A 25,175-nucleotide genomic window follows, 5' to 3' on the forward strand; every position below is an offset into this window, starting at 1 on the left:
GTTATGAGTATTTGTCTGTGCGTAGTGATGTACACCCTGTGCGTGCCTGGTGTCCAGGGAGGCCAAAAAAGGAGTGTCAGGTCCCCTAGAACTGGAGTTACAGGCTGTTGTGAACTGACACGTGGGTTCTGAACACCACCAAATGAGGGCAGCCAGTCCTCTTAACCATTCTCCAAGTTCCAACTAATCTTGAAGGACAAGGAGGAGGAACAGAAGGAGGAGGTGAGTTTTCCACAGGAAAGCAACATAGTAAGATTCAGTTTTAAAACCACATTCTTGGCCAGCTAGAGCTGAACAAAACCTAAGAAGAGAGGCCATTCAGGAGGTCACCACAGGGCAGGATGGCCTCAGAGGTTGCAGCCCGGGGCTGAGTGCACACTCGCATTGCTGGGGGATGTCTTTCTGTACGCTGTGAATATATGGTGTTCCCATTGGTTAATAAATGAGCTGCTTTGGCCATGGCAACGCAGCTTAGAGGCAGGCAGGAAATTCAAGGAGAGAGACAGAAAAGAGAAAGACAGAGTCTGGAGAGACGCCAGCCGGCCGCCCAAGGAGCAAGATGCCAGCCAACCGGTAAAGCCACAGAACACGCAACAAAACATAGATTAATAGAAACGGGTTAATTTAAGATATAAGACATAGCTAGCAAGAGGCCTGCCATACACCATACAGTTTGTAAGTAATATAAGCCCCTGAGTGATTATTTTATAAGTGGCTGCAGGACCACCAGACTGGGCGGGACCAGAGAAAAACTTCTGGCTACACAGCATGTCTTAAGCATCTCTTACCTCAGGACAGCTTCTTGGACATGTTCTGGGTTAAGTGCACACAGCTCAACACATGGAAGGGCTCTCATGTCACTATTACAGCTTGAAGACTGTCCTTCACAGGCTAGTGTGCTGGGGGCTTGGTTGCCAGCTGACAGATTTTGCAAAACTGACTGAGTCCTGATGGCTGGCAATGAATTAAATCCTTTAAGGGATTTATCATAATACTGTATTTAATGGGAGATGATTAAAAAAATAGTAGGAGTTGGGAAATATAGGTCACTGGGGATGTGTTCTTGGGGCTAAATCTTTCTCTAGTCCCCCTGTTCTCTACTTCCCATTCCCATGAGGTGAGGAGCCTTACCACATACTCCCACCACCATGGGCCCAGAATCAGCAGTCAAAGACTGGAGACTGAAACCATGGGCCAGATAATAAACTTTCCTCTTTTCAAAATGTTCTGCCGGGCATTTTTGTCACAGTGACTAACACGGTCATATAAAATTATAACAACAGTGATATAGACAGTGAATTGCTTGGGAGTTTAAAGGAGGTAGTGCATATAGAATGTACAGTGTCCAGTACGAACCCTCCACTGATAGAAGTTATTTTTCATTGTTTTTGTTTTTCAAGACAGGGTTTCTCTGTGTAGCTTTTGGAGCCTGTCCTGGGACTCACTTTGTAGACCAGGTTGGCCTTGAACTCACAGAGATCCACTTTCTTCTGCCTCCTGAGTGCTGGGATTAAAGGCGTGTGCCACCACACCCAGTTTACCGTTCTTCTTATTAAACCTTAGGGAAGAAGATGAGGGCCAGCAGACAGGACAAAGAGGGGAAGGAGGGGCCAGAGCAGTCATGCTTCCTTTCTGGACCATGAAGACACAGAAGCGGGGAGATCAGGCAGGCAAGGCACCCTCACCCAAGTTGAGACTGTTGCCAGCTTTAATAATATACTAAGCTACTGCTAACATCCATAAACCAGGTTTGGCAAGAGATGGGGGTTGGTGACAGAATCATTCTCACTATGTAACCATGGATGACCTTGAACCTCTGAGCTTCCGGCTTCTACCTCCCAAATGCTTAGATTACAGCATGGACCACCACATCCAGTTTTCTGTAGTTCAGGGGATTGAATCCAGGGCCTTTTGGATGCTGGACAAATATTCTATACATCCCATGACCTACATAAGGCTGCTTGTAAGCTGACGGGCCTCCACCGTCCTATCCAAGTGCCTCCCACTCTGAAAGGGACGCTGTGCTGGTGCTTCTAGGAGGGCTGCAGCAATTTTAGAAGACTGCAAGAAAGGCTAAGGAGCATCACAGCTCTGGCGCTGAAGAGTCAGACGGGAGACCGAGGGAGGCATGAAACCATTTCTTTGAGAAAAGAGAAAACAAGAGATGCTATTTCAGGGAACTATTCAATTCTTGTTATATCAAGTCAGGAAATCTAAAAGCCTGAAATTGAATTAGAAAGCTAAATAAGTAAGTGTTGGAATAATTACAAATGCAAACAAAGGGGGGAGATAGAACTATTTCCTTTTCCTTTTCTTCTCTTTCTCTGTTGTTGTTTGTTAGGTAGAATTATTTGAAATTACAGTTTCTATAACGAAAACTGATTAAATATTATCAGCTTCACATAGCTCAACTCAGCATTTCCTGATAATAAATGTAGCTATTGGCAACACTCTGGGACTGGAGAGATGGCTCAGTGGTTAGAGTACTTGCAGCTCTTCCAGAGTGTTAGGATTCTGCCGCTCGACGGCACATGCTCAGTTTCAGTAGCTAAGTAAGGGGTCTTAGGTCATCAGTGTGCTGTGTGATATCACAAATGTGCACAGCATGGTCATATAATCAATGCACAAGCCCACCTGCGCATGTGCACGGGAATTCTTAAAAAGCCGGACACAGACTCCTCCTTCTCTTCTCTGCTCTCACCTCCCCCCCCCCTGCTGTCTGCACGTGCTTCTTCCCCAGGCCTGGTCCTTCTGTCCCTTCTTCCTCCTAATAAAGTTCTGATACTGGGTTTTGTCTTGGCTCTTGTCTCATGACCTTTTCGCCTGGTAACAGCACCACTGTACATTTTTTAAAACAACACAGAGGACCTGAGTTCGGTTCCCAGCACCCACCCACCTCAGGCAGCTCACACCTTGAACTCTGGATCCAGGGAATGTAATGCCCTCCTGATTCTTCTGACACTGCACATGTATGGCGTGTACACACACACACACACACACACACACACACACACACACACACACACACACGAAGAAGCAGTGTAAGATTCCTAAAAGGGATCATTTATTATTCTTATGATCAGAGAACAGTAAACAAATATTAGTTTTTTAAGTGAAGTAATTCGGGAAGAAAGCAGACATCTTCCTGGAAGGCATCTATAAGACGGGGATGTGAGGAGGGTTAAAAACTGAACAAACACCCGACAAAAGCCATGGCTGAGGAGCAGACATGCAGGGAACTTAACAAAAGCCAACAGTGAAAAAGAGTTTTATGTTTGAAGTTACGGGTGTATTACAGCTCACATTCAATAATACAAAAATGGCAATTTATTAAAACATGAATTCCACTTGATCAAGGAAAGCAAATTAGTGACTGGATAATTCCTCTATTTATTATTTATTGTGCTAATAACAAATGCACAAGGAAATGAGACAGAAGGCTTTAAAACCTATTGGAAGCCTCTCCGTGGACCTGGGCCAATCAGCTCTTCCAAGCGGTGCTAACTCATGACACAAAAAGCCCTCTGGAGCATTCAGATGGGCTCTTTTTAAATACACACAGCTGCTTGACACCAGGACGCCACTATGGGGTGGGTTAAATGCCTACGAACAGACACGGGGCCTCCAGCACTTTAATTCCTTAATCTGTTTTATTCTAGGTCTAATGGTACACTGAGAATACGATGGGGCTGCCGAGGAATTTGACCTTCCCCTCCCCCTCCAAGAATATTAGCTGAGGTGTCAAACGCGGGGAGGGCTGAGGTAAGAGGTCACCGCAGGGCTCGGATGGCTCAGGACTGTCGCCAGTCAGCAGCGTCTGGCGCACAGATCCTCCTCACTCGGCTGCCGGCTCACTGTGTTCTGGTTTTCGTTCAGATTTTACTGGCTTCTTCCACTTTGTGACTCTCAGCTTCTAACTATGAAGTGGCCTGGGGTTCGATCTGAAGACGACGACATCTCCTCTTATTTCTAGAAAACCAAGGCCTCTCATCCCACCCTGTGGCTTTGCTGTTGTTGCCTTGAGACAAGGTACTAGGCCGCCTGGGAACTCAATGTAGCCAAGGCTGACCTTGAACTCCTGATCCTCGGGACTCCACCTCCAAGAGTCTGGCCTTATGGGTATGTACCTGACTTGTGTGGCTTTTATTCCTCCATTTTTTTTCATGTGTAATGTGCATTAGGTGGGTGCGGATTTTGTGTGTGTTTGGGCACACATGTGTGTAGCTGCAACTACACAATGTGCCCATGCATGTGGACGCCTAAGGTTGATGTCCTAAATCATTCTCTCTGGCTCTTATATTATTAAGGTAGATTCCCTGTGTCCAACTTCTGAGGCTAGAATTACAGGCAGCCCGCCATACCTCCCTGGCATTTATGTGGGTTTCTGAGGTGCCAAACTTGGGTCCTCACACTTGCTTAGCAAACTCTTTAACCACTGAGCCGTCTCCCCAGCCCATTGTGTGATTTTTTTTTTACCCCCATTGCTGAGGGTTGAATCCAGGACCTTGTACATCCTAAACAAGCTGTTCACTCTGAGCTACATCCCTGACTTTTAAGCGTTTGTTTGTTTGAGTTTTGTTGTTGGGTTTTTGTTTTTGTTTTTGTTTTGAGATCTGCTGTGTAGCCCAGTCTGGCCCAGAACTAAGATCCTCCTGTCTCTGCCTCCCAGATGCTGGGATTCTAATGTGCCTAAGCACCGTGACTTTAAATATCACCCATACTCTGAGAGTCTTAAGTGTGTCTCTCCAGCCCCTACCCCTCCTCTGAATACCACACATCATAGCATGCAGCTCATCTTCCACTGGTGTGTATAACAGGCATCTTAGACTCAACGTGGCCAAAATAACTGCAGATAAACCATCTGAAACTCTAGTTTCAGGGGATCCAATGTCCTCTTCTGACCTCCACAGCACCAGGTACACATATAATGCACAGACATATATGCAGGCAAAGCACTCACATACATAAAAATAAAATAAATCATTTAAAAAGCAGTAAACCGATGTCTTCACTCCCAAATACCACAAAGTAATTAAAACCATTTGCTGCTTATCTAGACATTCAACCTGGACTAGGTAATCTATTATAATCTATTATATTTAAGAGCAGGCAAATGGCTGGGCAGTGGTAGCATATGCCTTTAATCCCAGCACTCAGGAGGCAGAGTTTGAGGCCAGCCTGGTCTACAGAGCAAGTTTCAGAACAGCCAGGGCTACACAGAGAAACCATGTTGCAAAAAAAAAAAAAAAAAGGGGGGGGGAGATAGGGAAATGAGGTTTGAGAGGCAGCTCAACCAGTAAGGTACTTGTTGTACAAGCATGGGGGTCTGAATTCGAATCTCTAACAGCTACATAAAAAAACGTGGCCATGGCAGCATGGGCTTGTAACTCCAGCTCTAGGAAGCTTGAGACAGGAGAATCCCTAGAGCTTGATGGCCGGTCAGCCTCATTGAATTGGCAAGTTCCAAACGAGGTGGAGAGCTGGGAGGTGGTTCAGATGGTAAAGCATTTGCTGCAAAAAGTGTGAGGACCAGCCGTGTGAGAGCCAGGTAGGCACGACAGCTCGCCAGTAATCCCAGCACAGGAAGCAGAGACCAAGAATCCTCAAAACAATCCGGCTAGGCTGATTAGCAGAAATAGCAAACGCCTGGTTCGTCGCGGCCCAGTGAGTAAGGTGGAGAAGGACTGAGGACAGAATAACACTGGCCTCAGGCCTCCACACACGTGTGCGCACACGTCCCTCATACTCACACACCCACAACATGTGAACACACAAACATGCTCACCACACACATATGTAAGACAATGAAAAAATAGCAACAGAACCAGACAAGTAGGGCCATCAAGAGGGTTCAACCGGTAAAGCACTGGCTGGTGACCTGCGTTCAATCCCTGCAACATACATGAAGATGGAGAGAAAGAAGACTTCACAGAGCTGTCCTCACACACTCACACACACCACCTACACAATAAGAATAATAAATAATTGCTTTATATTTTTTAATTTAGTGTGTGTGTGTATGTGTGTGTGCACTCATGAGCACATGTCCCCCCCCCCCCAGGTCAGAGGTGTTGGATTACCCTGGAGCTGGACTTACAGGCAGTTGTTAGCCACCCAATGGGACAGGGGGAATCATACTCTGGTCTTCTGGAAGACCAGCAAGTGCTCTTAACCAATGCTCTCTCCATCCCCTATTATATTATTAGAATTACAGCATAAAATATACTATGTGTTGGTCACATTTCAAGGTGCAAAATATGGGACAATGTATTCAAGGATGATCTAGCTCGACAGCTCTCCGCCTCCTGGTGATCTCCAGCATGGATTTGGCTGTGCTGGCTGGCTGGGAAGGTCTCTTTCTCCCTCACCACCCATGTGTGTCCCTTCTGAAGCTATGTACTGGGTCAAAAACGACAGCCTCCCTCACAGAGAAGAACTTTCCAAGATCCTGCTAAAACCTGCAAACAGCTGGCAACAGAGGGAATGGGGTGTGTGAAAACACAAAGCGTTGTTTCTGAAGAAAAGCTCTCATTTTCTTGCATATAAAAGGAAAATAGACAATGACATGCTCTTAAAGACTTAAGGAGTTCACAGGTTTTAAGTTTAAATTATTTTTAGAAAATCATCTCCCATTGTTTCTCTTGACCTACAAGTTCAAGGCCACAAGGATTACAAAGATATAAAGGGTTACAAAGCTTAGTAAGTTCAAGGTCAACTAGGGCCACAGAATAAGCCCTTGTCCCCAAAAATAAAAAGAAAATGGTAAATACATCAATTCATCTGTCTACAATAGATGTTTCCTTGATAAAAGAACAATAAGTCTGTGCAGAGAATACATTTGCTTTGCCCTGAAAATAGACATAATAACAACTTCAAACTGTTAGAAAAAGAAACTCACAGCCCAAAGCCTTGTTCCTATCCTAAGTGTGAGGAAACCTGAGCTGGCACCTGGCAGAGCTTCCAGCCAGGCCCAGATCTGTGTTCAGTGAAAGGCCACACAGACTCATGTGGAAGTCACTATGTATGTGTGTGTGGGGGGGGGGGGGGGTAGTTAATATCTGAGTCTTTAAATGATAAGCAACAATGAACTTAAAAAAAAAAAAAATCAAGACTGCCACAATCAACAGGAACTGACCAAAACTCTACCCACAGTGGTGAGAACATCAAACAAACGTGAAGCTATTTTCAAAGAAAGTCAAAATAAAGAATAATGCAGCCAGCGAGAATAAAACACTAAGAGCAAAATAAATTTATACATCAGACAGCTATTGCTCAAAATTCTTGCTCGGCTTTGGACGCCCCCGTTTGCCTGGGAGCTATGAGCGCTATCTTCACATGCTGGGAAGGCTGGGAAAAACTAGTCAGCATTCAGGGCTTAATCCGAAGCCCCATGCTCCGGCCCTCCGGCTGAGCAGGCAGACAGCCGTGTGTCCTCCCTCCGGAAAGGTTAGGGGTTGCAATACAAATATGCAAACAAGAGCGTTCACTGTGATTCCGACTGCTATTTCATAAAAAAAAAAAAAAAGGAAAGGAAAGGTAGCGTGCAGTCTCTGGGATTTGTTTCAATATCTCAGTATATTACAATTTAGAGGAAGAAAATGATGGAGGGGAATGGACACACTGGTCCTGAGGAAAAATCGATGCTCTTTGGAGAAAAGGTTGACATGTGTGTGACCGTTAATTCACCAGACTCACTAAGGAGTCATTGATTTCTCAATCAGTGCCCCGCACTTGATTCTCCCCAAGGGGAAATTAACAATCCCGACTAAACTAACATATTCTGCTACTGAACGAAAACAATGAACGCAAACGGCAATCCTGTCACCATGCACAACATCCAATTACGGGGGTGGGGGAGCATGTCTGTCCTTCGGGGGATACCTGGAATTAAAAGTTACTTGACAAAAGAAATAGTGTGTTAAACACACACAAATGAAACCAACAGATTTTCTTTTCTAAACCAATAGCTTGCTATATAGCCGAGGCTGGCCTTGAACCCCAAATTCTCCTGTCTCTGCTTTCTGAGTTTCCAACATGTTTTGTTGTTGGATTTTAAGATAGGCTTTCATGTTGCCTAGGCTAGCCTTGAACTTGTGATCCTCCTACTCAGCTTTACCAGTGATGCCTGGTGTTGATTTAAACAGGAAATGCTCCCAGCTGTCTCAGGGGCATTGCTCACCCGCTAGTGGCCCTGTTTGGAGGACTACAAAATCTTTTCAAGATGGAGACATGCTAGAGGAAGTATGTCAGTGGGGGCGGGCCTTAAGGTTGTATAGCCTGGCCCCACTTCCTGTTCTTCCTGAATGCTGCGATGTGAATGACAATCTGTGCCCTGCCAGCGGCCTCCAGCCCTTCCTCCTCTAACTGCTTGTCAAGACAGGGTCTCTCTGTGCAGCCCTGACTGTCCTGTAGTTCACTCTGTAGCCCAGGCTGGCCTCGAACTCACAGAGATCCAACTGCCTCTGCCTCCCTAGTGCAGGGATTAAAGGCTGTACCACCCTACCTGGCTACACCTGTCTTTTTTTTTTTTTTTGGTTTTTCAAGACAAGGCTTTTTTGCGTAGCTTTGGCACCTTTCCTGGAACTCACTCCATAGCCCAGGCTAGCCTGGAACTCACAGAGATCCGCCTGCCTCAGCCTTCTGCATGCTGGAATTAAAGGCATGTGCCAACTCTGCCCAGCTACACCTATCATTTTTAAAAGATCATTTTAACAAACTTTACAAAAAATAGAGGCCCCTCATTCAGTCCCCACCACTTCCAAAAGGGATGGGGATCAAAGTTAGCCTACCATCAATGTTATAAAATGCTAACACAGGAGGATCATGAGTTCAAGCCTAGCCTTAGCTACATGATGATAAATCAAGCACAGTCTAGGCTGCTTAAGTGAGACCTTGTTTTAAAGAAATAGGGGCCAGGGATAGTGTTGTATAATTTTAATCCCAGCCCTCAGGAGGTAGAGTCGGGTGGAGCTCTGTGAGTTCGAGGCCAGCCTGGTCTACATTGGGAGTTCCAAGACAGCCAGGGCTACATGATAGACCTTGTCAGAGGGGAGGAGGATGGAGAAAGAAAGAAAAGGAAAGCACTAGGGAGATGGCTGAATGTAGAACAGCCCTTGCTGCACAAGTGAAGGGCTTGGGTTTTTGTTTGTTTGTTTGTTTTTTTGAGACAGGGTTTCTCTGTGTAGCTTTAGAGCCTGTCCTGGAACTGGTTTTGTAGACCAGGCTGGCCTTGAACTCACAGATATCCGCCTACCTCTGCCTCCCAAGTGCTGGGATTAAAGGCGTGCGCCACTACTGCCCCAATTTTTATCAACCTAAATAACTTAAAGACTAAAGCTTCACATTATAGAAATAAACAATCTGTAGATAGATGTACAGTATAAGGACAATGACCTCAAATTTGTAACAATATGCAAAAACATTTTAATCAGAGGTAGAAATGTATAGTGCAATATGACAACAGTATCCTTAATTAGTATCAATATACAAAATATCCTAAACAGAGGTAGAACAAACACACAGTATGACAAATATAATTTTACATTTGTATCAATATACAAAAATATTTTAAAAAGTAGGAACATATGTACAATATGACAATATAGTTTCAAATGTATATCAATATACAAATTATCTGAAACAAAAGTAGAAAAAAAAATTTACATTTGTATCAATATACAGGAATCCATACCAGCAAATTGTCTAAAGCTGATAGTTAGTAAATTAGTTTACAAGTAGATACAATAGTCTACCTCATTATCCTATCCTACCTGTTCCCCTTTTTTCTTTTCCACATTGGGTGCCACTTGTTATGCGAAACCCACAGGAGTCTGTTTAAGGGGTATCAAGGATTTATTAAGATATGAAATGGGGGGAAATATCCTCATGGATACAGAACCAAGTAAACAGTTGTCATTGTCCTCTGTTCTGCCCAGGAGCGAATAGATCTGGCCTGCCGGTCTCCAATCACCCCAAGATAAGAGAGCAACTGTGAACCCCCTCCTCAGATTTTAAACAGTCAGGTAACCTGCCAAGAGGCCACGCCCTAAGGCTGGTAGTCCAAAGCTATTGGTGGAATGAATACCTACAACACACACATGCCAGGGTATGTGTGCACTTACATCCACATATACACAAGTGCACAGGCATACATGCATGCATACACACACACACACACACACACACACACACACACACACACACACACACACACAGTATACAAACACAAAAGGCTACAATATACCAACAGAGCCTACAAATCTACCTAACCCTTTTTAGCAAAGTTCTCTGAGTAGTTTTTTGTTTTGTTTGGTTTTTTGTTTGTTTTGTTTTTTGTATTTTGTTTTGTTTTGTTTTGAGACAAGGTTTCTCACAAAGAGAAACAAAAAGCTTTTTACAAAAGCCCTGGCTGTCCTGAAACTTGCTCTGTAGATCAGGGTGGGCTTGAACTCAGAGATTCACATGCCTCTGCCTCTTGAGTGCTGGGATCAAAAGCATGTGCCACCACCACCTGGAAGTTCTCTGAGTCTTGAAAGAAGTTTTAGAAATTTCTTAGGTTAAATGTGATTTTCACGGCCTGGAGAGATGGCTCAGAGGTTAAGAGCATTGGCTGTTCTTCCAGATGACTTTAGTTCAATTCCCAGCAACCACATGGTGTCTCACAACCATCTGTAATGAGATCTGGTGCCCTCTCCTGGCCTGCAGGCATACATGTAGGCAGAACACTGTATACATAATAATTTTTTTAAATGTGTTTTTGACAAATGCTCATTGGCAGCTCACAACATTTGTAACTTCAATTCCAAGAGATCTGATGCCCTCATCTGGCCTCTTCAGGAATTGCACACACATAATGCACTTAACATACATTCAGGCTAAACACTCTCACACATAAAATAAACATATAGTAAACCTTAAAAAGCGTTTATTAGTCAATCAATACAACAAATGAAAATAAAACTGGATCTGTTTTCGTACGATATTGCAATGGAAGAAAAAAATCTAAATGTTGTAGAAGTTGTAGGGCTATTTCTTAACTCTACTCAAACGAAAGTAAACTCAAGACTCAGGTGCAATTCTCAATGGGCTCAGGATGACTGGGACACATATTAGGTGCATAAATAATGACAGTTCTGTCTCTCCCCCCCTGACTTCTTGAATATCTTTAGAGCATGGCACCTGTCTTTCCACATGTCTTAGGGTTGGGGCACAACATGATCTAATATGGTTTTCATTCTAAAGTAATTATTCTACCAAGGTATTTGGAACCAACTCAGGTCAGGCCAAAGAGGGGCAGAAGGGAACTCGGGGTTCAGAGACAGGCAGTCAGCCCAACAGGATTTCAGGGCAGCTCACTGCACTGGGGTTGGAGTGGCTGAGAATTCTCAGTAGCTAACTTTCTGTTCTGCTTAAATTTTGTTTGGTAAGAGACAGGATCTCACGATGTAGCCCTGGCTGTCCTGGAACTCTGTAGACCAGGCTGGCCTTGAACTCACAGAGATCCATAAACCTTTGCCTCCCAAGAGTGTATTAAAGGTGTTCGACACTATGTCTGGCTTGTTCTGATTAAATTTTAAAGGTTAGCAATGTAACTACAAGCTGTTACGTGTTTTATGAGTCACTACATAGAGGTGCTGGAGGGCCCAAACATAAAGTAATGATAAGGAGGTGAAAGCCTCATACGTCAGAACACACTGTGCACATGTATTGAAATATCACATTGTTCCACATAAACAGGCACTAGTATATGACTTTATCAAATGGAACTTTCTAGCACACAGAAACAGACGGGTAACTTAACGTAGTGTACTAAAACATCCTTCCTGCGGGCAGGAGAGATGCTCAGATATTGTTTTAAACACGGCGCTTGTTAGCATGCAAGAAAGGTCATAAAGCACAAAACCCGCCAGGCGGTGGTGGCGCACGCCTTTAATCCCAGCACTTGGGAGGCAGAGGCAGGCGGATCTTTGTGAGTTCAAGGCCAGCCTGGGCTACCAAGTGAGTTCCAGGAAAGGCGCAAATCTACACAGAGAAACCCTGTCTCGAAAAACCAAAATAAATAAATAAATAAATAAATAAATAAATAAATAAATAAATAAAATAAAGCACAAAACCCAGTATCAGAGCTTTATTGGGAGGTGGGGGACAGAAGAGAGTGACTAGGCCTGTGAAAGACATGTGCAGGAAGAGAGAGATAGGGGGAGGAGGAGAGAGCAGAAGAGAAGGGAGGAGTCTGTGACCCGCTTTTTAAGGATTTCCATGGGCATGTGGGCTTACAGAGCCCTCTTCTGGCCTCTGCAAGCACAGCACGCACAAGATGCACAGGCATCCAAACAGGCAAAACACCCATACACATAATGAAAGATAAATAAAAAATTTTAAGTTTGAAAAAGTCCTTCATGCTATCTATAGTTTATAAACTACAAAATGTATAAATGTGCACTCGATAACTCTCATGACATTTTTCTGGATAAAAGGTCCATTCTCAGTTGGTGTGTAGCTCAGGAGCAAAGCACTTGCCTAGAATCCCCCAGTGAGGGGCTGGGGTGTGACTCAGTGGTAGAGCCCCTGCCTAGAACCCCCCAGTGAGGGGCTGGGGGTGTGGCTCAGTGGTAGAGCCCCTGCCTAGAATCCCCCAGTGAGGGGCTGGGGGTGTGGCTCAGTGGTAGAGCCCCTGCCTAGAATACCCCAGTGAGGAGCTGGGGTGTGGCTCAGTGGTAGAGGCCCTGCCTAGAATCCCCAGTGAGGGGCTGGGGGTGTGGCTCAGGGGTAGAGCCCCTGCCTAGAATCCCCAGTGAGGGGCTGGGGGTGTGGCTCAGGGGTAGAGTCCCTGCCTAAAATATGCAAGTCCCTGGGTTCAATCCCAGCATCACACACAGCCGCAGCAACTACAGCATATTTTCTTCTTGTTAAGACCAGGGTACTTTTCTGAAACAAAACTCTCCATTTCTGACTATCCCTAAAGCTAAACCAAGTGTGTTAGCTACACGTAAACCATCTGTAACTCCAGTTCCGGGGAATGTGATGCCCTCTTCTGGCCTCCATTGGCTCTGCACACCTATACACAGACACCTATACACAGGATGCACAAACATACACCTATACACATAAAAAAAAGTAAATAAATAAACCTTGACTTTTAAGATACCTAACTGGGCAAGGCTTGATTGGGTCTAGGGAAAGTTATGTGGTATGAAATGCCGCCATCCCTAACAACCCGACAAAACCCAAACAGTGCAACTTATTGTGAAAATCAGTTCAGGGAGGTTTAGCTTTATAAAACAGAACAGTTGGTCCAGGGGTGAGTGGGAGATGGGGGCATGTATCATTTCTATTTTGTTTTGGTTGGTTTTGCTTTGCCTGCCACTCATGAAATTCTGGGCTCACTGAGTCCCAGGACAGGTTTAACAGCACAAGAGTAAACTGCAGACACACCTAACGCATATTAATCCATCAGACGACAAGGGCTAGAAGGATGTTGTAGCAAGTGCTATAAAATACTGCCCTCTGGTGTTAAGGTCGGTCCGTATTTTAACAAAGCGGAAAGGGAAGAGAAGCTCCTCTTTTTAAGGGATAGAAACCCTTACCTTCAGGGACTTAGGTTTCTCACCTGCCAAGAATTGTGAAAACAAAACCCCACCGGGTTTTACTAGCCTGTATTGGGGGCTCTTTTCCTGCTGAGCCTGAAAGGCCAAAGTCACGTTATTTCACGCTGTCTCAGCCAATTCCTATCGGGGAATCTCCACTACAAATAAATGAATTAGAAAGAGTGCATGTTTGTGGGTGCACGTTAGTGTGTGGAGGCCAGAGACTGACCCCAGGTGTCTTCCTCAATCACTGCCCACCTTGCTTTTCACAGAACTGGAGCTCGTCAGTGTGGCTACGCTGGTTGGCCATGGATTTCTGGGGATCTGCCCACCTGTCTTTGCTTGTCCAGCACTGATTTATGGAAGGGTGTGGTGATGCTCAGGTTTGAGTGTGGGTGCTGGGGATCCACAGCAGGCACTTTCCCCATGGAACCATCTCCCTAGCCTTCACATGGTATAATGTGAAATACAAAATAGTTATTGAGCATGACTTGTTAGGACTGAGAATGAACTGAATACATCTTAAAACTGTGTTGGCTTCAGGTATCCATGGTAGGCTTGGCCTCACTCCCATAGCCTCTCCAGTCAGCATCATGGTCACCATCACAGATCAGTTAAAAGGAAAGATTTGTCCAGTGGTACATGCGTTTGGAAGACTGACCGAACCAGGAAGGTTGTCATAGGATTAAGGCCAGCCTGGGTACATAGTAAGACCCTGTCCCAAAAATTAAAGGGGATGGAGAATCAGTGAGATGGCATCATGTAATCATGATGACCTGAGTTCAATCCCTGGAGCCCACAAAGGAAGAGGAGAGCTAACCCCTGAAAGTTGGTTTCCAAACTCAGCATGTGCATGCATTCCCATACATTTGCGCAGGCACACACGAATAATAAGGTGTTGGAGCCCACTAGGTTTCCTGGTGGCTGTACCCAGCAGGACGGCAGAAGCGGTTGATTGGACCACAGGCCTGGGTACCAGGTGACTGTAACTAGCAAGGGGGAGGTCTTTTGCTCCACCCCTTGGCATTGTTATAAACAGACCTTTGGAATAAAGTTCTGGGCCGGTGGATAAGGATCTAGGCCCTCCCGAGTCTATCTTGTGTTTTCTCTGTTTCTTTACTCTTTATTTCTAACTAAGTCTCTTAAGAGTTCCTGAGGTAAATAAGTGTGGGGGCTGGTCTCCTACAATAAGTAAAATAAATTCAAAGTTTTTAGTTAAAAAAAAAAAGCAAAGGAACTTCCCTAAAGCCTAACCAATTAGTGAAACAGTGGCCAGGCTTCTGTGCACTAGGCTAGGCCTACATGGCCTGCACTGCTGTCCCTGCCACCATCCTGACATACCAAGCTCCCACCTGGCCTTTACACACCTCTCTAGGTTCAGCTCACCCCACTCATACACCACCATTTCCCAGTTCATGGCATCTTCCTCTCTGGCACCTCTGCAGTGCCCAAAGCCTGCTCCTCTCTGGTGGGAGCCAGTAAGTCCTGAACATGAGTTGAGATTCAAAACCAAATCGTCTATAAAGGCCAAGTCAGTGCAGACACCAGTTTCTTCTCTTAGTGATGGGCTTTCCTGACCCATCTACCTCCATGCTGTGCTGCCAACCCCTCAGAGGCTGGGAGTGTAACTCCTCCACCTCTGATTACACATGCACACTACCAAGTCCATATACAACAGAGAAAGAGAGAGAAAGAAAGGGCGGGGGGATCAGGCACAAATCACCCTGGCCCCAACTTGCTCACAGCGAACTCCATGACAGAAGAGGTATGGCAAGCTATCAGCAGCTGCCACCTCTCTTCAATGGCCTCCTCAGAGAGCAGTGATGTCACTCAAGAGTAGCAGGTCATGCTAGCTACCTGCTAGCACATGCCTGCAATCCCAGCATTTGGGAGACAGAGGCAGAAAGATCATGACTTTGAGGCCAGTCCGGACTACCAAGTGAATTTGATGCCAGCTTGGTCTACATAGCAAGACCCCATCTCAAAATAAAGACTGGCCAGTGTTTGCACCCCCTCCTCCCCAGTCTCAGAACAATAAGAAGGTATGCCTGGCAGAGAGAAGCAGGGCATAAACAGAGGCCTCCAATCCCCTTCCCAAGAGGACTGCTTTATTCAAAACTGAAGTAAACGCGTGGGGCAATTCAAACCCAAGTGTGTTGTTGAAACAATGAGCATTTTGATATTATACAATTAAGAGGAGGCTGACAGCCACGAGTTCAGACAGCAAATTATAGACCAGTAGGAATTTCAGTCAAGAGAACCAGGGAAAAGGCAGCTAAGAATTCTGCTGAGGCCTGACCAAACCTCCAAGACCGGCCTCCAAGACTACTCTTTAAAGACTATTGATTTTAATTAGATCAGAACGTGTAGCCGACTTATATCCCGGGACTATCAAAAGCAACAGAGCAATCCCCACCATTTGCGACAAGTGGCTGCCTGTGCTACCAACACAGGCAGATTCTCAGACAAACATCTCAGAGCAGTCGCTGCTGTGCCCAAAATGCCAATGGAAGCTGCTGAGGAAAGCCAGGCACTAGGGAGGCGGAGGTAGGTGGCTCTCTGTGAGTTCTAGGCCAGCCTGGGCTACATATTGAGACTGTCTCAAAGAAGAAGAAGAGAAGGTGGTGGGGAAGGGGGAGAAGGGAGGAGAGGGGAGAGGAGAGCAGCAGCAAATGAAGAGTTAGCTTTAGTGACATATATCTGTAATCCCATCACTTGGCTATGGAGTCAAGATGACCAGGGATTCAAGGCCAGCCTCAATTGTTAATGAATGCTGGGCCAGCCTGGGCTATATGAGACACTATCTCCAAACAAAAAGCAAAGGAAGGAATTGTGTCTGCTCTCTCATCTCCTTAGAGCACTCCTGTTCTGCCTGTTTGGATGGATTTGAGGGTGTGTCACACTTCCCCAAGGCCTTATTTATTTTCTCTACCCTTCCCTCCCCCTTCTTCAGGCGCCATCTTCTTCCTGGATATGCCTTCAAGTTGGCTGATCCTCCCTCCTGCAGCTCAGTGCTACCACGAGATGCTGTGCTGAAATTCATTGCTATAATTTTCCACTCCAAAGTTTCTATTTTTAATCTCTCTCTCTCTCTCTCTCTCTCTCTCTCTCTCTCTCTCTCTCTCTCTCTCTCTCTCTCTCTCTGTGTGTGTGTGTGTGTATGTCTCTCTGTCTCTGTCTCTGTCTCTGTCTCTCTCTCTCTCTCTCTCTCAGCTTTTTCAAGACAGGGTTTCTCTATGTAGCCCTGGCTGTTCTAGAACTCGCTCTGTAGACCAGGCTGGCCTGGAACTCACAGAGATCCACCTGCCTCTGCCTCCCAAGTGTTGGAATTAAAGGCACCACCACCACTAGGCTATAATCCTTCTCTTTTAATAGTTCCTCTCTTAACCAATCTTGTCTACTTGGTGTTACATTTGCCCAAATAAACTCCTCCTTCTATATGTCACCTTGGTCATGGTGTTTCATCAAAGTAATAGACAAGTAACTAACACTAGCCAAAAGGTTGAAAACACACCAAACAATATACTAACAGACTGCAGGATAACTGAACGTCCTACTTAGTGTCAGCTGTCAACTTGGTACAGCCAGAGACATCTGGGGGAGTTTCAGTTAGTGTCACCCACATCAGACTGGCCTGTGGCTGCATCTGTGGGGAATTGTCTTGACTGTTGGTTGATGTAGGAGGCTTCGCCCACTGTGGGCGGGGCCACCACCGGACAGGCGGGCCTGGGTTGTTTAAGAATGGTAACTGAGGGGTGGTGGTGACCATGCCTTTAATCCCAGCACTCAGGAGGCAGAGGCAGGTGGATCTCTGTGAGTTCAAGGTCAGCCTAGTCTACAGAGTGAGTTCCAGGATAGCCAGGGCCACACAAGCAAATCCCTTCTCGGAGAGGGCAGGAGTTTAAACACAAAGGTAATTGCTGTTAAAAAATAATCTGTCTTAGGTCTAGGAGATGGCTAGTAGGTAAAGACACTTGTGCTGAAAGCCTGGCGACCTGAATTCAATCCCCAGAACCCACACAAAGCCACACAGTATCTCCTATCTGTAAGCCCAGCACTCCTATGGAGTCACCCAGAGGCTCCCAGGCCAAGGTCCTGGAGTACACAGCACCGTGGTAGAACCGAGAGGGTGGAGATGGAGAACCGATGTCTGAAAAATTGTCCTTCCATCTCCACACAAGTTCAACGGCACATGCACACCTGCACTCATGCATTTCTATACAAATGCACACACAAAATCTTAAATTAATTAATCAAAAAGTCCATCTTCCTAGACAAATTTAGAAAATATAAGAACAAAAAAATATCTAAGAACTAAATGTGCAGGAGATGTACTCAATTGGTAGAGTGTTTGCCTAGCACGCAGAAAGCCCTGGGTTTGACCCCCCAGTACCACATAAACCAGCTGTAATGGTGCATGCCTAGAATCCCAGCAGGTGGAATCTGGAGAATCAGGAGTTCAAGGCCATCCTCAGCTACATAGTGAGTTCAACCTCTTCTGACTTCTACAGGCACCTGCACAAATGTGCACATACATACCTATACATGAATAAAAATAAAATCTTACTTTTAGAAAGGAACTTCATGCTCTCTGTTTGGAACATCTATTGTAAGTAGGGTCCAGGAACAAGAGAACTTGACAAAATGAAAAAAGGTATTTGACGTGCATGCACATATTCTTTTGCATATATGAAGTAGTATGTGAGAGGAATATAAATACTAGCTTCATGAAAGGACTTTAGTGACTAGAGATTGTGGGATGCTGGGATGGAGGCTGTGCCAGCCCTCTTAGCCTCAGGACAAGGCTACGATTGCCTCCCAGCAGGCTGAGCTCAGAGCAGAGCCAGTCCTGTCTCCAAGCAGGGCCCTTATCTCCTCAGAAAGAGGTGAGTGTAAGGAGCCCAAAATGCAAACACCTCTTTAGGATAAGCGGCCCTGCCGAGCCATTCTGACTCAAGACAAGACTATCATTGCCTCAAGGGCAGGCTGTTGTTAGCCACATCAGCCCCAACTGCAATTGTTCAAGGACACCATGGCATTGAAACAGTGCCTGACTTTGCTGGTAGAAACAAACAAACAAAAAAAAAAGCAGCCCTTTGGGGCCATCAAGATAGCTCAGTGGTGTGAGTGTTGGCTGTAAATCCTGGAGACTGGAGTTTAATCTCCAAAACCCACGTGGCAGAAGGAAGAACAAACTCCCACAACTGTCCTTTAACTTCCACACAGGTGCCTTGACGTATGTGCCAGCGCACGCGCACGCGCACACACACACACACACACGTAAGTTAAAAGTTACACTACAGCCAGTTTCTCGCTACCATTTGCTCCCTACCCACTGCAGTGAATCTAAGAAACTCTGCCTCTGCCTTCTATCTGGGGTGGATCCACTCCCAGCCCATGTCTCACTGGCCCGTCAGCACCCTCCCTGGGACAGCGAAGACGACAGTCTCACAGGTGGATATAGCTCAAGAATCGAGCAGTTTCCCAGGATATACAAGACCCTAGTTTGATCTCCAAGATCTCTCAAAAATGGATGAATCTTGGTGCTGGAGAGGTGGCTCACCAGGTAGGAGCACTGGCTGCTCTTGCAGAGGACCTGAGTTTGGTTCCCAGCACCACATCAGTCGGGGCACAACCATCTGTGACTCCAGTTCCAAGGAATCCAGTGTCCTCTGACCTCCATGAATACTTACACATACATGGTCCACATAAGCCCGTACAGCCTCACACACATACACATCAATAATAAATAAATAAATCTTTAAAAACAGTATATGTGAGAGGACTAGAGAGATGGCTCAGCAGTTAAGAGCATTGGCTGCTGCTCTTCTAGAGGACCCGGGTTCGATTCCCAGCAACCACACGGCAGCTCATAACTGTCTGTAACTCCAGTCCCAGGGAATCCACTGTAATCATGTGGTACACAGACATAAATGCAGGCAAAACATCACAAATAAAAATAAATGCTTTTTAAAACATTAGCTGGGGAAAGGATATCTTACAGGTAAATATAGCGGCACAAATGACGAGCAGTTTTACTCTTCTGAGGCCAATAGGATCCACAGATTCATTTTCTGAAACACATGTATTTCACAACTAAACCTCCACACATTTAAAATTGAGTTTTCTCTTTTTGAAGTACAGCTCCAAGCAACTACAAGTTTTCATCCCTCTAACCTGAGGCAGCGGTTGCTTTTAACTTCTATCTTTTATTTAAAAAACTTAATTGGAAGTTTTTGTAGCCAGAAGGAGCACTTCAAAGAAAGGGGGAAAAAATCCCAAAAATTAATACTTTATGTCAGAGGTTAGTGGGAGAGAAACAAAGATTGCAGACACGGGGGTTAATGGTGCCATGGAGGAGGAGGAAGACCGGGTGGAACCAAGGAAGGAAGGAAATGGGAAAACCACGTGGGTCTTTAAAGTGGGGTGGTTTTCCCTGCTCTGAACAGAGGAAGACAACACTAGGCTTCCAGCAGTCCTGTTAATGCCGCCATGGCCCAGAGGCCCTGCGTGCAAATCCCTTCACCCTGCTCGGTTATTTGCCCCGTCCACAATCGCCCATCCAGTTTACCACAGTTCTCCCCAGTTACTTCTTACACAGTCCTGCAGTCATAGGTTCCATGTTTTTGTTTTTTTTTTCTGGAGCTGAGGATCGAATCCAGGGCCTCTACCACTGAGCTAAACCCCCAACCCCCCAGTTCTATGTATTTTTAAACATTTCCATTCTTTCTTGTTACTGTTTAAAAGATTTATTTTATTATTTGTGTGTGTGAGTGTGTGTGTGTGTGTGTGTGTGTGTGTGCCACAAAGGCCAGATAGCATCAGATCCCCTGGAGCCAGAGTTACAGGCAACTGTGATCCACCCAACATGGGTGCTGGGAACCAGCCTCTGGTCCTTTGAGAAGCAATGCTTTGAGCCATCTCTGGGGGGAGGGGCCTGGCTGCCTCAGGTCTGGCCAGTCTCTGCATCTACAGCCCCTTAAGACTCTTCAGCCTTTCTTTCCATCATGACTGTCCTAGTTTGGCTCTGTTACTGAGATAGAACATTGCCCACAACAAACTTGGGGAGGAAAGATTTCATTTGGCTTGCACATTCCAATCACGGTCCATCACTGAGGGAAGTCAGGTTAGGAACTCAAGCAGGAACCTGGAGGCAGGGACGGAAGCAGAGACAGTGAAGAACACTGCTTACTGGCTTGCTCTCAATGGCTTGCTCAGACTGCATTCTTAGACAACCCAGGACATTTGCCCAGATAAAAGTTTCTCACCTCACTAGGCAGTGGTGGCGCACGCCTTTAATCCCAGAACTAGGGAGGCAGAGGCAGGCCGATCTCTGTGAGCTCAAGGCCAGCCTGGGCTACAGAGCAAGTTTCAGGACAGGCTCCAAAGCTACACAGCAAAACCCTATAAGGGGGGGAGGGGGGGAGTTACTCACCTCATGGTGGCCGAGCAAAGAGAGAGCAAGTCTGTGCTAGCGAGATTCCTTCTTCCCCTCCGGTTCCATCAAGGCCCTCAGCCTATGAGATGGTGCTGTCCACATTCAGGGATCCGGGGCATGTTCTCTCTTCTTAGTTAACTGCCTCTGCAATGCCCTGAGAGACACCCCCAGAAGTCTTAGGCATGTCTCAACTCAGTCAAGTTGATCGTTGAGACTGACCATCACGCTACAGAGCTGCAGAGGGGCTCAAGGGCTGTGTCCCAAGTCTTCTAATGTTTGGTCCAGGGAGATAAAAAATGGCAGCAAAGAGAGCTGGAAGGCTCAAACAGTGAGGAGGCAAGAGAGGCAAGCTCTGTCGTCCCTTCGGGTGTTAGCCCAAAGCTGAGGTTTTGTTTGAAGCCTGAAGAAGAAAAGAATGTAGGCTGGCTAAGAAAGATAAAGCCTGAGAAATGACTACCAGGGGTCAAAAACCTAACTACATTAAATTCAGAAAGAACATGGCAGCTAGACATGAAAGAGCATGGCTGTAATCCCAGCCCTCCGGAGGCTGAGGCGGGAACATTGCAAGTTCAAGGCCAACCTGGGCTATGATGTGAGACTGTCTCCAAAATAAGAGCATGCCAGCTTTCTCAGAGAGTGGAAAAGTAAAATGAAGCTGTCGCTGGAGAAGAACATGGGATAGAGCTTTTTCAAGTCCCAAAATGATGATATTCTAGCAAATACACACACGGAGAGGATGAGCCATAGACAGGGAGACCTCGGTGGTACTTAAAAAAGAAAAGACAAGAGCAACGTGCTTTAAGAAAGGAAAAGAGATTGGGATGAGATGTGCAAAATGCAGGGTTACCTTAGAACCCAAGCGCATCCAAAGCAAGAGGAGGAAAGTGCAATGCACACGGGACGGAGGTCCGCGTGCTCCAGGGTGACTCTGGTGACTGCGAGTGAGAAAGAGGGCGGCCTGTCGAGATTCAGCAAAGGTCGAGGAATCGTCTGAGAGAAACCCACTGGCTGAGTGTGGCAGCATACACTTGTAATTCCAGTACTCAGGAGTCTGAGGCAAGAGGATTACTGTGAGTTCAAAGCCAGGCTGGGTCACAAGCCAGGCTCTGTCTCAAGAAAAAAAAAAAAAAGGAAGGAAGGAAGGGCTGAAGAGATGGCTCAGTGATTAAGAATATTTGCTGCTCTTGCAGAGTACCTGAATTTTAGTACCTAGCACCCATGATGAACATCTCACAACCACCCTGTAACCCCAACTTTAGAGGATTCATGTCTTGTTGTGGCCTCCTGAGTACCCACATACACATATGTGGACACACACACATTAACAAAAATAAACCTTAAAATATATAGGACCAGGGACATAGCTCTTGGGTAAAGGCCACTAAGCCCAGTGACCTAAGTTTGATCCCCTAAGAGTCACATGATGGAAGAAAAGAACTGACTCCACACATCATCCTCTGACCTCCAGATGAGTGCTGTGGCAAACACACTCTCACACACACAATTTTTAAGTGTAATTTCAAATTTTTTAAATAAATAAGTATTAAAAATAATCAAAGAAATCCATGATTGTCTTCTTTCAACTAGGAATCCAGAGAAACTTAGTCACTCTGAGGACCTGATGCTCTCAGCACACTGATAAAGCCTGTTCTTGTGCATCTGTACATCATATATACTCAATAGAGACACTTTCACGGCCATGAGAAAGGAGAAGTGATCAACATTCCACACATAAAGTAATTACACTGCACTGCCCACTGCCCCTGCTCTCAAATGGACAGTTGTCTAGCTACTCACACTAAAATTATTCTTGTACAGAACAACAAACCGCTGTGTGAATAATCTGGTCTCTTTCAAGATGAATAATTTCTAAGTGAAATCTTGTCCCACATTGCAGACTACAGTCAGAACTATGATTTAAGATTTTGCGTGTGTGTGTGTGTGTGTGTGTGTGTGTGTGTGTGTGTGTGTGTGTTTGCCACATGAGTGCAGTGCCCACAGAGAGCAGAAGAGGGCGTTGGATCCCCTAGGGATGGAGTTACATATCATTGTGAGCTGCCAGATGTGGGTGCTGGAAACTGAACGCAGTCTTCTGCAAGAAGTTCTCTTAACTCCTAAGCCCCCAGAACTATGATTTAATGCCAAGGAAATTCTTTTACTTACAATTCTCTATGGCCAGGAAATGCAGCAGCAGATCTGCAGCTCCCAGAATCCATCGTGAAGGTTCAGTCCTCTACACCATCCCTGTCTCTCCAGCCCATCTGGGAACAATGCAAGAACACATTACATTATGTTATGGTTTGGACGTGAAATGTCTCACAAGCTCATTTGCTTGAACACTGACTTTTCACTGATGGTGCCTTTTTTTTTCCCCTTGGTTTTTTAAGACAGTGTTTCTCTGTGAAAGAGTCCTGGCTGTCCTAGAACTCACTCTGTAGACCAGGCTGGCCTAGAACTCACAGAGATCCACCTGCCTCTGCCTCCTGAGTGCTGGGATTAAAGGAGTGAGCCACTACCACCCAACCTGATAATGTCCTTTTAGGGAGACTGTGAAACCTTTAGGGGGAGTGTAGCTGGAGGAATATATTACTGGCAGATGGACCTTGAGGGATATAACTCTCTCTTTCTCTCTTACACACACACACACACACACACACACACACACACACACACACACACACACACACACTTTCAACCTTCCAGCCAGAACTGTTTCCTGATCCATCAAGACCTGAGCAAACAAACCATTACATGTTCCCACTGCCATAAGCTCCTTCATGCCTTTCCTTTCCAACTATCAGCCAAAATAAGCGCTCCTTTCCGTAACTTACAAGCAATTGTGAGACACTTCACATGGATACTAGGCACTGAATCTGGGTCCTCTGTAAGAGCAGTGAGCAATCATAACTGCTGAGGTCACTCTTCAGCCCCTCCCCCAACGGTTTTGATTTTCAGATCTGCAATGGAACAATAGAAATCTATGGGGTGTTTGTTTGTTTGAGACAGGGTTTCTCTGTGTAGTCCTGGCTGTACTGGAACTCATTCTATAGAACGGGATGGCCTCAAATTCAGTTTTTCCTGCCTCTGTCTCCCCAGTGCTAGGATTAAAGATGTGTGCCACCACTGCCTGGCCAGAAACCTATGTTTTACTAAGCTTCTTGAAGGGCGCTGGTGGCACATGCCTTTAACCCCCAGTGTGGTGATATATTGTATACCCTAATAAACTTGTCAGAGGATCAGAGGACAGAGCCAGCCACTAGATTAGATATAGAGGTCAGGCAGTGGTGGCATATACCTTTAATCCCAGTATTGGGAAGCACACATGCCTTTAATCCTAGAAAGTGATGTGTGGGCAGAGAAAGGTATAAAAGGCATGAGCCCTTGATGCAAAAGAAAATTATTTAATTCCATCACCCAAAACATTGTAAGCTAGAAAAATGAATAGAAACATAAATGAAATTCTACCATATTAAAGCTACTTAAAACTCATCTCCTAAAACTCTATTTATTGAGAGTGAACATGGTGGCATATACCTGTAATGCCAGCACTTGGGAGACAGAGGCAGAGGACGGCAAGTTAGAAGCCAGCCTGGGCTACATAGTCATAAAGCATACTGTATTCATCGCTTTCCTGTGGCCGTGACAGGAAGGAACTTAAGGAAGCTTGTTTGGCTTACAGTTCTGGGGGTTGGAGTCCATAGTAACACCGCGGGCAGGGTGCAGGGGCTGGAGCAGAAGGCTGAAAAGTTGTTTCTTCAACCACACAGCAAGCAGAGAGAGTAAGCTGAAGTGTGGCAAGGCTGGCTATCCACGCTCACAACCCACCCCAGTGATGGACCTCCTCCAGGAAGGCTGTGCCTCCTCCAGGAAGCCTCACAACCTCCCCAACAGCATCACCAACTGGGGACCAAGTGGTCATATCGGTGAGTCTGTGGGAGGCATTTACCGTTCTCACAGTGGCAGGACATCGGCTTGGAGCTGGGGTCAGAACTAGCTGCCGCCTCTACTCACCAAACCATCCCATCAGCCCCCAGCTTTTTTTTTTTTTTCCATTTTTACTTTTTGTTTTGAGACAGACTCTTGCTGAGTTTCCTAAGCTGGCCTTGAACTTGAGATTGGAGGCAAGGATAAATCACTGTGGGACCATTTTC

At 45.7% G+C, this 25,175-nt stretch overlaps 1 protein-coding gene across 1 annotated transcript in view; it reads left to right on the forward strand.

Annotated features, from left to right (window-relative positions):
* Nucleotides 1-4,056: 4,056 nt before the first annotated feature.
* The window catches only part of Lsm14a (LSM14A mRNA processing body assembly factor), a 101,986-nt gene continuing 80,867 nt past the window's right edge, over nucleotides 4,057-25,175 (forward strand). Inside the window, exon 1 of the mRNA XM_076577774.1 lies at nucleotides 4,057-4,119. Coding sequence (XP_076433889.1) covers nucleotides 4,116-4,119 — 4 coding nt within the window. The 5' untranslated portion in view covers nucleotides 4,057-4,115. The remainder of the gene's footprint in view (nucleotides 4,120-25,175) is intronic.

This window comes from Peromyscus maniculatus, chromosome 1 (assembly GCF_049852395.1).
Source record: "Peromyscus maniculatus bairdii isolate BWxNUB_F1_BW_parent chromosome 1, HU_Pman_BW_mat_3.1, whole genome shotgun sequence".
Lineage (NCBI taxonomy): Eukaryota > Metazoa > Chordata > Mammalia > Rodentia > Cricetidae > Peromyscus > Peromyscus maniculatus.